This window comes from Mauremys mutica, chromosome 4, assembly GCF_020497125.1.
Source record: "Mauremys mutica isolate MM-2020 ecotype Southern chromosome 4, ASM2049712v1, whole genome shotgun sequence".
Lineage (NCBI taxonomy): Eukaryota > Metazoa > Chordata > Testudines > Geoemydidae > Mauremys > Mauremys mutica.
In genome coordinates, this window is record NC_059075.1 from 102,729,413 (window position 1) to 102,746,721 (window position 17,309).

A 17,309-nucleotide genomic window follows, 5' to 3' on the forward strand; every position below is an offset into this window, starting at 1 on the left:
TACACTTTACAGTGGCAGTTGAGGTATATTGCAGTGATTGAGGTAACAGGCCCTACATTTAACAATCTGGGGTGCTTGTATCCAGGTATTCTTAGAAGATGATGGTTGGCTAAAGAATTCATTTCCCCTTAATGGTCCATCAGAACCTTGCTAGTTAGCTTAAAAGCAGATATAAGATCCACCCCTTTTCCAGGCTTTTTCCAGAAGAGTTGGGGTGTGTTTACTATTAACAATGCAAAACTATGTTTATTTTTGTTACCTAATCATAATATTAATAGCTTTTATGTATTCATTCAGCATAGGGTAAGTTAATATTAGTTTCCATATAAATTTCTATATGTTCTTTATGCATTTCACTGTTTTAAGCAATATTTTATGGCATAGGCAAAACTGCCATACTGCCAATTTTCTATAGCACATTTGACAAGTAGCTCATCAAATGTATTGTATGTAGTATTGGATGATTCATTGTCAAATAATACTTCTGACTATCCACCTAGTACCTGCTCTTTTGACATAAATCTAATTATGCTTCAGAAAATGAAGGCTTGTTCTCTGAAGGTTAGAACAAACAACATTGCTAATTTATATCTATATATAAAAAAATGAGGCAAGTTACCCAGACATAAAGCTAGCTATCGGCTGAACAATGAACATATTTCATGCTCATAGACCCAAAAACCCTCACCAAGCCCCACGCGCAGCCAGTCCTTAACACTGAGTATTCATTGTTATTTAAACTCAGGATTTGGTACCTGTTTGCATGTAGACATATCTGAAAATGCCTTTCCTATGCATTTCTATCTTCAAAAGTGTCAGAATATGGCTCTACACCTGAGAATTATTCCAAAAATAAGGTCCTAATTTTCAGAAGTAATGAGCACCCACAACTACAGCTGGAGTCAATGGAAGTTAATAGCTGACAAGTTTAAGTAGGTTTGTAGATACAGCTGGTCAGGAATTTTCTGACAGAACTTTTGGGAGGGGGGGAAGGGAGTGGTGTCAGAAAATGCCAATTTGTCAAAATCAAAAATATTCTGCAGTTTTCCTAGTCTCCTGTCTGCTCACCCACCCGCCTTCCAGGGTTCCCAGGATTTCCAGGTTCCTGGGAAGCATGAGCAATTAGGAAGCATATTTCATTTTGGCAATACCAAAACGCTCCTTCTGCGGGAACATTTTGGTGTTTCCCAAACGAGACATTGCAGACCCCCAGTTCCACTAAAAACTTCATGTTTTGGATTTGTGTCATGATTTTGGATGAAAATATTTCCAAAACCTTGAAATGTATTCCTAGAAGTCTTTTTTCCTGGCCAGCCCTATTCACAGATTTTAAGACCAGAAAGGACCACTGTGATCATCTAGTCTAACTCCTTGCATAACACAGGTCTGAAAATTTCACCAAGAAATTCCTGCATCCAGTCCATAACTTCTGGTTGAGCTATAGCATCTCTTTTAGAAAGACATCTAGTCAAGATTTAGACACTTTAAGTAATAGAGACGACACCACATATTTAGGTATGTTGGTGCAGTGGTTAGTTATCCTCACTGTTAAAATTGTGTGTTTTATCTCTTGTCTAAATATGTCTAGCTTCAGTTTCCAGCTAGTAGATCTTGTTATGCCTTTGTTTGCTAAACGAAAGAGGCCTGTGCTATCTGAAACGATCTCCCCATGTAGGTATTTATAGACTTTGATCAAGTCACCGCTTAACCTTCTCTTAGATAAATGAAATAGATTGAGCTTCTTTTGTCTCTCACTGTTAGGCAGGTTTTCCAGATCTTGAATCCTTCTTGTAAGTCTTTGTGAAGCCTTTCCAATTTGTCAACATATGGCCCAGCTTTCTCTGTAGAACTGACCTGTCCTTGTTATTATTTACCACTTTACCAATTCTTGTGTAGCTCAAAGATTAAAGCACATTAAGTGTCCAACATTTTTCTGATTCAGCCTGTCTCCCTCTATTTGATAATCTTACGTTAATTATGGTACTTCCATCTCAGCATGACAAGGTAATTTCACCTACCTGACAGGTAGGTAAATATTATTAACACCATTTTACAGATTGGTAAAGATGAGGTACAGGGAGATTATGCGATTTTCCTAAGGTCACTCAGCTAGTCAGTGGTAGAGCTGGGAACTATACGCAGGAGTCCTGACATACACCTCCTCTCCCCCCACCACACACATATCATGTGTATTAGCCATAAGGCCATTCTTCCCCCATTTGCCCCTGAAAAGTTTCCTTCCCTCTCTCAGTTCCAATTTCTGTCCCATTCGTTTCTCTTTTTGTTATCACTGTCTCCTCTTTGCTGCCACCTTCTCCTTTCTCTTTCCCATTTTCCCACTGGCCCTTTTTCCTAAACAGAGCCGCCTTCCCCTCAGTCCTTTCTGTTCTTGAATTTCTTTGTAGCCGCTCTGGTCCTGTTTCTCCTGCAACTGTGTCCTGAAGGTGAAATGTGCTGCTGTCCAGGGCCTCACAGCAGTGCAGATAACCTATTCCTGCCTCACTGTGCTGCCCTGACAGGCACAGTGGGACTGGGAGCAAGGTAGCCAACAACGGGAGTAGTGGGAAAGGGAGAGGAAGTAGGAGGAAGCACTGGCCGCCTGCTTAAAAACCAGGAATAGTAAGTGGGAAGAGAAGCAAAAGGGGAAACATTACTCACTGCCAGCAGCCCTGCTTATGAGTGACATTTCACTGAGAATGAGTGAGAAAGAGTGACAGCAGGGGCAACTGTGTGGCTGTCATTCCAGATGGGTGACCCTTGGTAGGTGTGGGAGCTGCAAGTGCTACGCACCTCTGAAAAATCAGGCCCACTTTTTTTTATATTAGACACTGCAATTATAATGTAGGTAGCCACTCATCACTGGAGACCAAAAATGAGGCTGATACAATACATTTGCAAATACAATAATGGAGGGAATCTTACATTTATGATACTATATGCAGATTTATGATACCATATCCACAGTCAACCTGTGGCTGTTGGGGAATCACAATTATGTGTTAGGCAAATGCCTAAGTGGCATCATGTTTAGGCACCAAAGGTAAAGAGAAGCTCTTTCATTAGAAGTTAAAAGGAACTCTGATTCTTAATGGATCTGAAATCCTATGTTTCAAGCAAATCACAGAACAGTTATGCCCATTTCATTTTCTTTACCTTTCTTAATAAACTTCTGTTTGTGCTCCCTTTATGTTACCAATCAAAACCTGAAAGTCCCTATAGGCTTTTCCTCACTTAGTAAAACTCTGGCTGTACAAAACCTGTGTAAAAGCCTTTCTGTGTATTTCACTGTCTTTTGAAATCCTGCAATTTGAGTACAGCAGTTGCATTTTTAACAGTAGAAGCTGGTTTAGTACCGTTAGTCAGAATGCATTCCAGGGCCCGGAGAAAACTAAAGTTTCCTTGTAAACAGTTAAATAAACTATAAACCCCCATAAATGAATTTCAAAGTATAGTGAAACTTGCCTATAAATAACCTTAAAACCTCTGAGGTTAGAACTGTGATCTTTATGCGCACAGAGCGCATATGGGGCACTTATCAATCTCCAGTATTTCAAAGTCAAAACAAATGTAAAAGAAGCATCTTCGTATATCGTAGTATGCTTTAAAAATGTCAGAAATGTCAACCACTTGTATACTGTTCATATTATCCCTAATTAATATAAATTACATTTAATTTCACATCTACTAAAACATACTGCTGCCCAAAATAAGGACTATAATTTTTATCAGCAATTATTATTACTGATGCATCAACACAATTATTTAAATTCAATGTATATAGAGGCAGAATCTATGCAAGCATTTACAGTTTTTGTTCCCTCTGTGCTCCTTCCCTAATTTTTGTGGCTTGGAGTTCTTCCAGATGCTGTCTCTGACTTTGTGGTTATGTATTTGAGATCCCATCTCCTGATTCATTGCATTCTTTGATTGACAAACAGATTCAGATATGAAAATAAACAGTTACCTGCATGTAATTGGTGTCTGACAGCTGCACTGTTACACTTTCAATTCGTGGTGAAGGCTTGTTCTCGGTAAACCTACTGTTTCAGATTTTATCCACATCTTGGGTCTCTGAGTCTGTGTTTACCAAACTACTCAGTAACCGGTGGCATATGTGGGCTCCACACTATAAGCTGCACTTCAGATTCAGAGGATTTTCTCTCCCCCTCTCCCTCACATAAACTGAATTATTTAAAAAAACAACACTGCGTTTTATATTTCTAAACTGATGTGCCTCCAAATTGAATGCAGAACACTTTCAAACTATTTTTCACTAGAGGCCCACTTTTTTCTGATTTAATGTACAGTATAATACCTTCATTGGTAGATTAAAAATGTTAGACTAGAAGTAAAACCTATTATTATATGCTTTTTTAGCGGTTTTGTCTTGTATAATTTATGATGAATTATGTAAAACACACCAAACTGGTTATGCTGCAAGCTGCTACTTGCATGCTGCAAACAATCACAGTTTCCACTGAAAAATCTGTATGATAGACTGGGACTTAGCAACTTAAAATGCCTGTGGAAATCAAGTACATTTTTAAGTATTGGGTTTGATTATTTAATCAGACAACTTGCATTTTGCCCTGGCTAATTCGGAAGGCTGATAATATTTTACTCATAAAACAATTGTGCACCTGTTGTGATGGAAACCTATTCAAATAAATCTCAATAGGCATGAGGTTCATTCTAAATATGAGCATGCTAGCTTCTCTCATTACTGGAAACTACAGGGCAACCCATTTTAAAAAGCCATAGGGGCAGATCTCAGTTTAATCTTGCTGTGTAACAACGGAGCACCTATATGATCAAATTCAAACATGGATTACAATATACGAATGTAAGTTAAGCAAAGTGCTGGTGACACATACTAAATGAAATTGAGACAAGTTTCTCCTGTCTAACATCAGCAGGTCCTTGCTACCATCCTACCAAATAGAGCAAGTGAAATCTCTTTTCAAATGTTTCTAGAGTCTAACCCAACCCTCACCAAAACTAATGGAAAGACACCTATTGACTTCAACTGGACATGGATCAGGCCATTAATAAAACAGATTTGCTTAAAGTTATTTAGTAGGTCAGAGAAGATGTAAACACAGGTTTTCACAATTTATATCACCATTTGAACACACGGCCAAATTCCATTCTTACTTATCCTAGGGCAAAGCTGGAGGAACTCCCATTGACTTCAATTAGGGTCATAAGTGACTAACATAACTTTTAATTTAAGTACATTATATGTCAAGACAAAGATCAGGATGCATGGGTGAAATTAACAACAATTTAAAATAAAGAAGGAACCTAACAAAAAGAAACCGCATAGAATAGTAACAAAACAATAAAACTTCAGTGTGAGAGCTAAAGATAAAGTGTTAGTTTCTAATTCCTGTTGTATTAGTGTAACTCCAGAGTGACTCTGTTGGATTTCACTTAAACATCTCTGTCTCAATACTGGGTGATGCATACTATGAGTTCATTAGTAATGCACTTACGCACCCAGCTGATTTCTGTTCTTTCTTAGTTATTTCATTTAGACAAGTCCTTTGGTACAGTAACATGTGTGTGTACAATTCTGTTAATTTACAAGTGTAAGTAACATATATGTATGAATCAATGGGACTTAGGCAAAGTGACATAGGTGCTTTTGAAAATGTAACCCATTGCTATGTACTCTGCAGGGGGCGGGAAATAATGATTTTCCTGAAAGACATGAGATGTTTGATGGATAAATTTACAAGGCAATAAAATTTTGTAAACCCATACAGTAAACCTATTCCAAAATATTTCAAATTCACTTTGCAGGGTGGCAGTAGATAAATAAATAGATTGGGAGTCAGGAGACCTGTCTCAGGGTACATCTACATAGCAAACAGAAACCTGCAGCAGTGAGTCACAGACCCCGGGCGTACAGACTTCGGCTCATGCTACAGCACTAAAAATATTGATGTAGATGTTCCAGAGCCCAAGCTCCAGCCTGAACCGCAACATCTACACTGCTGTTTTTAGCACCCGCAAGCCCAAGAGTGTAGACCCAGGCTCTGAGAATCACTGCTGTGGGGCTCTGTTTGCCATATACACGTACCTGCAGTGTTGATACATGCTAAGGCCCCTTGCAGAACACACACGCATAGAGGCCTCTTTTCTGGAAAGATTCCCTATTGAGGAATCTGTACTGGGCTATCTTGATTATCACTTCAAAAGTTTTTTTTCCTTACTTAATTGGCCTCTCAGAGTTGGTAAGACAACTCCCACCTTTTCATGCTCTCTGTATGTGTATATATATCTCCTCAATATATGTTCCATTCCATGCATCCGAAGAAGTGAGCTGTAGCCCACGAAAGCTTATGCTCAAATAAATTTTTTAGTCTCTAAGGTGCCACAAGTACTCCTGTTCCTATTGAGGAAGGGACCTTAAACCCCACTGTAATCATTAAGACTTACACACATGCACAAGCACTTCCCTGAATCAAGGCTAAAGATTGTATTTGCCAAGAATATGAGTAGTTTGAGTAGATGGACTCTGGCTAGATCCTGAGACACACAAACAAAAGCATGCAAACCACACTATCTGACACCTGGACCCTGCAATTGCTTTGTAGCTCCTGTCACAAAAGGACCGTAGAGAGGCCTCTCCGTGTGTTGTCAATGAGCTCAAACTGGGCAAGAAATTTCCATTCTGAGCTCTCAGTGCTGTACATTAGTTTTCAGACAGGTGTCTATGTGCAGCACAGTACCAGAATTTAGCCCTATGTCTGCACTCAGTGACAATACCAAAGCCATCAAACCATGATAAAACTCTAGCAAATTAGGGCCCAATCCTGCTACAAGTGAAGGTCTCAATGCTGCAAATTCTTATGCAGGTGCATAAATTTTCCTACTGGGTGGTACACGTGACTTCAGTGGAAGTTCTTCTGTGTGTAGAGTATGTGCACCAGTGTTTGCAGGATGGGAGCTTGAGTCAAAAGCAGCTCTGCACTGACTTCAGCGAAAGTAGACCTTAAGTTCCAAGTTCCACAGTCCTCAATGAAGCAAAATTCTCTCTGACTTAAATGAGAATGTTGCTCATTTGGAGACCTCAATTATTCAAATGAATAAATATGAATTTTAGGAATATTAAAATATAAATCTAAAAAAAACCCAGAAAAACTGCTGACTAAAGTAAATTGCAAACCATCCAGGGGTGGGGGGGAGGAAATAAAACTTATTTATTCTTTTTCAAAGTTACTTTCAAACCTGCTTACTGGCACTTGAAAATAAAATTTAAACAAAGTTTTCTAATATTACAGGTGTTCTTGCTACTATTTCTATTACTGAAAAATGCATTGTTACAGGAGAGAACAATATATTTTATTTTTCCAATAATTGTACAGCTTTTTTAAAGCATTGAAGTCTTAACACGTATCCTTGGCCCCACCCCAGCACAGTATAGCATGTCAGTGGCCTGGTACGCCACGTGGAGTCCCACCGATTTGAATGGGGCTCCATATGGGCACAGTAGACACACTTCATACTGCACGCATGGGGCCGACGTTTGTATCCCACCAAGGTAAAAACATATTGTTGCACTGTGTACTCCAACACCATTGTATGTATGTAAATACATTGACTTATTTATAAAATGTGTTAGTCAATCTGGATGTGTATAATTTGATTTACATGAAAGGTTTATTACAATGGAATTTGTAGTTGTAAAGTCTTAAGAAATATACATATTAATAGACTTGACATTTTAATATTAGAAGCTGGTGTGATTGTGATAAGTGCTACTGAAACATGATTCCATGCCCTAATGGTCATAGTAGCAAAAATGTGAGAATTTTCTCTGTTGCAAATTATGTCCCCCAGTCTTGCAAAGAAGTATGGATACACTTAACACTATGCACTGTAAGCAGTGCCACTGATGTCAATGGAACTACCCACAGTGTGTAGCTAAACAGGTGTATAATTAATTGCAGGATCAGGGCCATCATGTATCTACAAAAATTAAGGTATTGCATGAGAATATATGGATTTCCACCAATTTAAGTGAGATCAGAATCAACACATTTGGCCTTACTAATTATAAAAGTGTATCTTAACTATATATATATATATATAAAAGATAAAACAGGACATAGTAAATGCAACTATTTTGCAATATACTCTTTATTTTGGAGTCAATTTACCTTCTTTACCAAGCATACCCAGAATAAAGACTATCTAAGGGGTAAATTTTGGATATACTTGTGAAATAGTACAACATTTACATAATGCTAAGGTATAATTTATTTTATAACATCAGTTTAGGCCCAGAAAAGGCAATTTCTGTGACACACTATGCAAAATGACTATGTCTAAAGAAGTGGTAAAATCAAAAGTATACTTAAGATTTAGATTGGTACACGATAAAGTTAAACATTATTTCATTGGGTCACTGTAATAAATATATTACCAGAAAACTTTACAGCCTATGGTATATTTCTAATCAGGACCAGTTACTAACTTAAGGTGTTTTGGGGAGGTTGTTGGGGAGGAGGAAGGGAATGTTTTCATTGATTTCCCTAATTGGAACCAACTGATCTCTTTTCCTGTGTATTGATTTTTTAAATCCTAGCAGTTAACATAGATTCTAATGTATCATAACACTTCAGACCTTAATCATAGAGTGGGTTTTTCGCTTGTAGCTTTTGTTTGAGTTTTAATTACGAAGACCTTGTGTCTCCAACCCTGAGCTGGGTTTTTAATTGCTAGTATGTATATCATGCAGACTTCAAAAGAAATAAAAGATGTTTATAATAGAGAGCACAAAGGGGAGCTTTGAAATGTCTACAGCCATAGAAAGTGGCATAATTAAAAACCTATGGGTGCTTCTGTGATATAAGACGTATAATGTCTTTTATATATATATGTATATATATATATAAAAAGCCAGCTGCTGTAAACACTTATTGTTTGCAAAAGAGGATTTTATACAATAATAATTGAGAAATAATTACTACAAACCCAGGACAAACTGTAAAGTAGGGTAACATGATACTATCAAGAGCCTTATTTTACACAAAATGATCCTCTACACTCTGTGTGGTGTAACCCAAGCCCCTGAAAATTTATCTCTGTTTCTATATTTCAGCATTGTTTTATCAACTACACTAAAAGAGAAAGGAGATTTTGTATTAAATGCATGCAAATAGCAATTATCCTACCTGTTACTGAAAAGAACCTAACCTATTATACTTGTAACCACATCGTATTCATAATGTTCACACAGACTTATTCACGAAGAGCTGGCTCTGAGCCTAGTCCATAAATGTGTAATTGATAATCACAAAATGCTAACTGTTGCGCCTCACTGTTCTCTTCCACCAGCTAATATACACAGAAAATGTAGCGTTTTCCAGCTATTCAATGAAGAACACCAGTCACCTACATGAAGAAGCTCTAACAATAAATTCAGTGTATCTAATACTGAGAAAATGTGTGAAGTGGGTTTGTGTTATTAAACTTAAAGTCTCCATAGGAAACAGGGACATGCCTCCCTCTTATCCAACCATTTTCAGACCATTTTATTAATAAGTGCTATGTGGAACAACAGCTTTAGGCTTATATTTGGGAGTCAATAAGGCTCCAACTGTAACTCATTTAATAGAGCAGGGGTCGGCAACCTTTCAGCAGTGCTGTGCCGAGTCTTCATTTATTCACTCTAATTTAAGGTTTCGCGTGCCAGTAACACATTTTAACGTTTTTAGAAGGTCTCTTTCTATAAGTCTATAATATATAACTAAACTATTGTTGTATGTAAAGTAAATAAGGTTTTTTAAATGTTTAAGAAGCTTCATTTAAAATGCAGAGCCCCCCGGACCAATGGCCAGAACCCGGGCAGTGTGAGTGCCACTGAAAATCAGCTTGCGTGCCGCCTTCGGCACACGTGCCATAGGTTGCCTACCCCTGTAATAGAGTATAGGATATAAAAGGGCTACATATAAGCGAGAGAAACATACAATGCAAATAGACTTCAGTATTGGATAAAACTATGGGCATCAGTCACTGTCCATCCTAAAAATAGAGTATACTGTACAAAGCCAGCATGTGACATTTAAGTCACAATGCCTATAAATATAGATAGTTCAGGTTATAAATGCTGGCAACGGAAGCCATAGCACAAACTTGTAACACAGTTAACCCAGGAGTCACTCATATATAAGATTGCTAGAACAATTCTGACCCTTTTGCAATAATGTCATTGCTTAAGTAACTTAAAGACCGACCTTTATTTGATCTTCAAAGACCCTGCATGCTGAAAAAGACCATTGCAGGCTATTTCAATAGACAACTGCATGATGCATGTAAGACTATTCCAGAGATTTATGTTTGGAACAGAAACAGAAAACTTAAAACAGACCCTTTATAGTGATAAATGATGCTACTTTGCCTAGTTGTGGTCAGTAAAGAAAAACTAGAAACCTAAGCAACAATAAAGCATACATTGGGGGTTGGATCCCTTGCATCCAAACCTCCATAAAGTAAGAGCTGAATCTGAACCCACTTTGTTTATTCAAAACATCTGTATATAGAGCTTGGGCTCTTGGACATGCAATTTGCACATGCAAAAATGAGGGTTTTTTTTCCCCAGGTAAGCAGATCATTTTGCTCAGCTCATCTGTTTCATGGGACCTTTTAAAATCTGCCCTGCGTGTTTCAGTTATAAACATATCAAATGATCATGACGACTTATTTAACCACGACGAAGTAGCTACAAAATATTCTGCCAAATGCTCCTCTCGGCTGTACTCATGCAACCCCACTGAAATCAATGGGATTGTTCTCCTGGAACTCCAAGAATTTGGCCCTTTAACAATAACTGAAATTCTAATAAAAAAAGATGTAGACTAAGTGGTTTCACACATCAAGTACAGTATGCAGGAGTAACTGGGAACATGAACAATTCCACTTATGGGAAATAAAAAAATATGTCACTGTCTGTTACCTAGACAGGATGCTTTGCATTCTATTAACAAATGGATGTAGTTTCTAATCAGACCTTGATTAAAAAAAAACACTATTATAATTAATTATAGGGTATATAAAAGTAAAGCAAAAAACACGATTTTATTTATTTTGTCTCTATCACACAATTATTTTTCTTCTCTTTTATCATCTGTGTGTTTCACAAACATGCACAGAAAGAGTTTGTGCTATTAGTACAAAAAGCTTTAATGCATTTTTGAGTGGAGGGAGGAAGGGTGTGCTCTGCCTAACTGAAGCTCCTTCCCACAGGCTCTGAGTGGAAGGGCACTTGTGCAGACACAGAGGGAGAGTATGCGCTCAGGTTAGCCTTAACAAGAACAACGCCTTTTATCTAAAGTAAACAACTCCCAGTAACAGTCAGTGCAAAGAGCTGCTCCTCACTGGACCACACCTCTGCGTCTGATAATCAAGATTTTTTTGCTAATGACCTAAAATTGTTTTGTTTTTTTTACTGCATCGCTTCATGTTGAACTCTCAGTAATATAAAAGAAGGAAGCAGCTGCATAAAAGCCAAAAATATCAACCAGTTAAAACGCCCTGACTTAGAATTAATTGCAACCAGGCACAGGGGTAAGTTTTCAAAAGTAGTTCTTAGCAGTGGCAACCACCCGACCTGAAATCCCTTCAGCCCTGGGAAAATGAACCCCATGATCATGGAAATCTAGAGCTCTGAACCTTCCAAAAACAATGTAAAGTATGCTTGGTTGATTACAGGTGGATTTGAAATCATCTTTAGACTACTTCACTTCCTTTATTTACTTCTTACACTCTCATTTTCCAGTCTTATTTCACACTACCCCATGCCTAGAATGTCTTCTTTATCCTCAATGCACCTGGTCTCCACTCTCTTCATTCAGTATCCCCTCAGAACACACTTCTTAAGGTCCACAGATGCTAATCCATGTTAATACGCCATTATGACTCCAAGCTACATATTTTTAAAGAAAGCTATACATTACCACCTTGGAGACAGTGGAAAGGGCACTGGACTGGGAATCAACAGAGCTGAGTTCTAGTTCCAGTGCTGCCACTGACCTATTTTGGGGCAAGACACTGCCTCTTTCTGTGCCTCAGTTTCCCCTTCTGTGTAATGGTGATGATTACTGCATAGATTTCAAATCACTACAGAACTTCTCAGCATTACAGCTGTAGTCTTCTGGGTATCTCTGTGCATTCTCATTGAAATTTTACCTGTCTCGTTGGGAAAAGGGAGTATGTTTCAAATGCAATTACAGTAGCAAGGATTTAGATGTGTGACTCCCAATAGCCTGAATGGATGTCAGCTGACAGCAGCTAGGAACACGGCAGAGGAAAGGACCACCAAGGAAAAGTCATCTGTAGTTAGAGCAAGGAGCTCTAAGGAGTTACTAAGGGTTAGAGCAAGACCCTTGGGTTCTATCCCTGACTCTGCTATCGACTCACTATTTGACTTTGGGCACATCACTTCATCTTTCACTACTATGGTTTACTCACTAATACTAATGTTTCCCTTCCTCACAGTGGTCTTAAGAGGCTTTATTAATGTTTGTAAACCATTTAGTGACTGGAGAAAAGGCTCTATTAAAGTGCAATCAACCCTGTGATGACAGAAGCAGTTCACGTCACTCTCCAGAGACTCATCTAGTCAGCAAAGACATAGCTGTTGGCTGGCTTCTGAGAAGTAATGTCTACCTCACCTCATCAGAGGGAAGTCTGAAATGATGCAGAGCCTTTGAAGGAAGAGTGAAAAGAGCGGTGTACCAAAGCACCCTGCCACCAAGCACAGCCAGCCCAGGGATTAATTGGCACTGCAGAGAGAATAAAATCTGGTTCCCTAGATTAGGGGCTCACTATTCTGGAGGGGTATCATTCTCTAACAAACACTTCTGGCCAACTCAGGGCCTCAGTGGGAGAGAAGAACAAAGTTTCAGTGGGAGGGGGGCACATTGCTAAATCTCAATTCACATCACTCAAAATTTCTTTCTTGCTTTTACCTTTGGCCATGCTCACCCCCACAGGATAAAACACATGTAATAATCTAAAACTCTCCTTGAGGCAGAAATAAAACACTAAGGACTTAATTCTCATTTATATTAAGGCCACTTTACACCATTTGGGCAGCAAAAAGGGGCCCCAAACTGGATATCACTTACATCTACAGTTTTATAATGTGCACACAACCAGTTAACAAGAGGGCCAAAGCAAAAACTGAGAACTACAAGAATGAGGCAGAAAACGAGTTCATTGCCGAAGTTAACTTGGGCAATTGGCACCCAGGTCTGAGCAGCAAGAGTAGTCATTCTGCAAAGCCATAGCCAGGTTACCGTGTCCTCACTGGTGCTGACACACCCGTGTGTGTCACCACATTGTGGAAGAACTTCTCTGTCTTTCTGGGCACACGGCAGGTGGGAAGGTATCAGCACTCAAATGGTTTAACTTGCATTTTCACTGCAAAGCGGATGGGTTACCAACCCAAGTGAAAGCCTCTCTTGGGTTTTAGCTTACAGTCCTAGACAAGCCAGTTATGCTGGGATGAAAGCACTACCAAACTCAGGGAGCATGTGGGTGGACAGAACAAAGTTTGAGCACAATACCTGAGTAAGAGCCTATGTTAACTCTTCAGCGAAAGCAGACCTTATAAGTCGTCAAACTTTAAAAGTCTCAACCAGAAACTGAATGACACTCGGAAGTACATCAAAAGGCTTTATATGCCAAAAAAAACCATCCAGGTAAAATAATGAGGAATATGTTATCCATCATTGCCAGAGACCCTACCTGTTTTAATTCTGATTTACTACTGGCATTCAGGGAGCTTCTATTTAGAGATTTGGGTAGTCGTATTGTGCAATTAATGTCCAAGTCTTTCCATGTTATCAGCCGACAACATGGTTTTAAATAGATTAGCATTTCGAATGACCAGTTTTTGCTGCCATATTTTGGTAAAACTGTGTATTTTATTTCAGTCATCAATACTTTCCTACCTAATACATTGCAGTGTCATAACTATACAGGAGAAATCTAATCAAAGGAAACATATAAAAACAATTAGGTTTTGACATGGTATCAGCTGACAGAACTGATTATAAATTTATTAAAAAGGGCCAACCTTCATCTTGTTTATATCTATAGTAAATGCAACATATTTCAGGACCTTTTCCTGGTGGAAATGCAAAATCACAAGCATCCATTTTCTTCAGATAGTCTTTCTTTTTGTTTTAACATTAGCAAGGACATTGTTAATATGACAAACAAATCCTTGTTCCCATGTATTTACAGTGGTCATTTAATAAGACCATAGCAATCAACAGAAATAAATCTGTTCAATACATCTCATAAATAGTGTAAAATAGCTAAGCTCACAGTGGAAAGAAAAGTTCTCTTTCCAATTTGCTATCCAAACAATAACAGCCTGAATTCCCTTCCAACAGGAAAACCCATGGAAGAATCAAAGGGTAGGGAGAGAAACACCTTAAGGATCCTCTCACTGAATTAGATCCTGGCACTGATTAGATCCCAAGTGCCACAAATTTTCTGGGACCTGCTGGAACCACAGGCTATACACGTGGCAAAACTCCGATCAACTTCAATGGTGCTAGGATTTCACCCAGGGTCTCTCTTTCAACTCCAAGGATAATTCAATTGTAAAAAACTAGCATGCTTCAAATTGGACATTTGAAGCACAGGGTTAAAAAAAATAATCAAAATGTGACATCCCACCACAATCGATAAGAGTACCTCACATACTACCTATGCAAAGATACATTATTTGGGAATTACTCCTAACCCACAGCCTTTTTCTTTTGGTATCCAGAGATTGAGATATTTAACTGATATAAGAGAACTAATATAATACATTTAAAGTTTGTAATAAAATTGAAATGAGAGGGAAATATTCTTAACCCTGCTTGTAACTAAGTTTTAAACATAAAAAAGTCTTTGTTTTTTAAACATACCCATCATTCTAAATAAGTAGGTTGAGTTGGTTAGAAAGAGTTCCAAAGAAAAACAATGTTAATTTATTCATTTTATTTCCATTATATACTTGAAACACTAGAGAGAACAGAATAGAACACCTGAACTTTGCATCATTCCATGTTCATAGTCCCATTAAAGTCAGTGGGAGTTTTGAATGTGGATCAATGACTGGTTCATGCATTAAATGCACATTTTATTCTATTCAGTGACTAAAATATTATGTCCATGTTTAAATATTTAATATATTATACCTTTAATTTCTCCAAGGAGTTCACTTGTATTTAGTCTTTCCATTTTCTCCTTCCAGTCTTTAGAAAGTAGTTTTTCCATGCAAGATGAGTCTATTAAAAAGGAAAAAAAAATACTTAATACAACTTTATAGATTAGGAAGTGTCTCCTTTAGCTCTCCAAAACTATCCTACCTGATCTGTCTGAACCAGATTTTCAAAGGGGAATGAACTTGAAGCCAAATGGTCTTTCATCTACTTCAATATAAACCCTGTGTAACTTCATTGAGGTTAATGGAGTTACTATGGATTTACAAGGATCTAAATGAGAGCAGAACTTGGTTCAGAATATATGCATGCCAATTTACATATATAGATTGCCACTCCATGTACAAATTTTATCTTTTGCATTTGAAAATGATTGCACATTCAAAAATATAGTTGAAGATTTAGATTTTGGAAATTTGGCTCACTGTGTTCATGACAAACACATTTTTTTACTCATGTCAATGCAAAAGTTATTCCTATAATGTCTTCACAAAAGAATTCTACATTTCTTATGTTCACAGTATCGGCATTTTTTCCCAGTAAGCTACCCAACAATTAGAAGATTGGCATTTAAATTCTGAAGATCATATTGCAATCCAAACCTTGAGCCCAATCCAGCAGGCTTTATTCCGGCAAAACTTTCACTGAAGTTACTGCACTGAAGATGTAGTGAGAATCTGGCCTCAACAAGTCCTGAAGGATCAGACCTTACTTTCGTTGAAAAATTTAACACGGAGCATAACATAATCCTCAGTTAAATCAAAAGCTCTTTTTAAGTACCTTAACAGAATTTACATAATTTTACCTTCCAAAAATAAATTGTAAAAGGTAATTTTAAGACAAGGAATGGGTAACTCATATCATTGGTGTCACGATCTGGAGTCTTCCTCCTTTAACAACATCTATTCAAGGTTTATAAACACTCAGTGAGAGAACTTTATGTATCGCTGAATATTTCCATCTCCCCTTCTCTGTTTATAATGGCAATGGAATCTCCATTAAACTTTGTGGGGTCTATTCTCAACAGTGCATATGATTAACTTCCATTACAATTATAGGGCCTAGTCCCAAGAAGCACTTGGCCCAATTCATGAAGGTATTTAAGCATCTAAGTAGTCCCACTGACTTAAATGAAGCTACTTACATGCTTCAAGTTAGACACTTGTTAAGCATCTCAATAAATCGGGACCTTTGTACCTCATGGGAGTGCTCAGCACTCTTAGTTCCCACTGAATTCAATGGGAGATGAGTGGGCTTAGTACCTCAGCACCTATAAACTCTCAGACATTAAGGTGAGACGGGACCATCATGATAACCTAGACTGATCTGCCTATTGCACGCCACAGAACTTCCCCCATTCACTCCTGTGATAGACCCATAACCTCTGGTTGAGTTACTGAAGTCCTCAAATCATGATTTAAAGACTTAAAGTTACAGATCCACCATTTACAATAGTTTATACTAATTTAAACCTACAAGTAACCTGTGCCCCATGCTACAGAGGAAAACAAAAAAAAACAGGGTCTCTGCCAATCTGACGTAGAGGAAAATTCCTTCCCAACCCCAAATATGGCGATCAGTTGGATCCTGAGCATGTAGGCCCACCAGCCAGACACCTGTAAAGACTTATCTGTAGTAACCCAGAGCTTTCCACATCTAGTGTCCCATCACCACCTGTTGGGGATATTTACTAATAGCACTCACAGATCAGCTACATGCCATTGTAGTCAGTCTCATCATACCATCCCCTCCATAAACTTATCAAGCTCAGTCTTGAAGCCAGCTAGGGTTTTTTTTGCCCCCACTGCTCCCCGTGGAAGGCTGTTCCAGACCCTCACGCCTCTGATGGTTAGAAACCTTCCTCTAATTTCAAGCATAAACTTGTTGAGGGCCAGTTTATATCCATTTGTTGTTATAACCACATTGGCGTGTCACTTAAATAAATCTTCTCCCTCCCTGGCATTTATCCCTCTGATGTATTTATAAAGAGCAATCTTATCTCCCCTCAGCCTTCATTTGGTTAGGCTAAACAAAACAAAATATTTGAGTCTCCTCTCACTCATAAGATAGGTT

At 38.1% G+C, this 17,309-nt stretch overlaps 1 protein-coding gene across 2 annotated transcripts in view; it reads right to left on the reverse strand.

The window, feature by feature from the left end:
* SOX6 (SRY-box transcription factor 6) overlaps nucleotides 1-17,309 on the reverse strand; it is a 385,937-nt gene that overhangs the window by 191,763 nt on the left and 176,865 nt on the right. For both annotated transcript variants that reach the window (XM_045016229.1, XM_045016227.1), the window contains one exon: nucleotides 15,213-15,302. In XM_045016229.1, coding sequence (XP_044872164.1) covers nucleotides 15,213-15,302 — 90 coding nt within the window. The remainder of the gene's footprint in view (nucleotides 1-15,212; nucleotides 15,303-17,309) is intronic.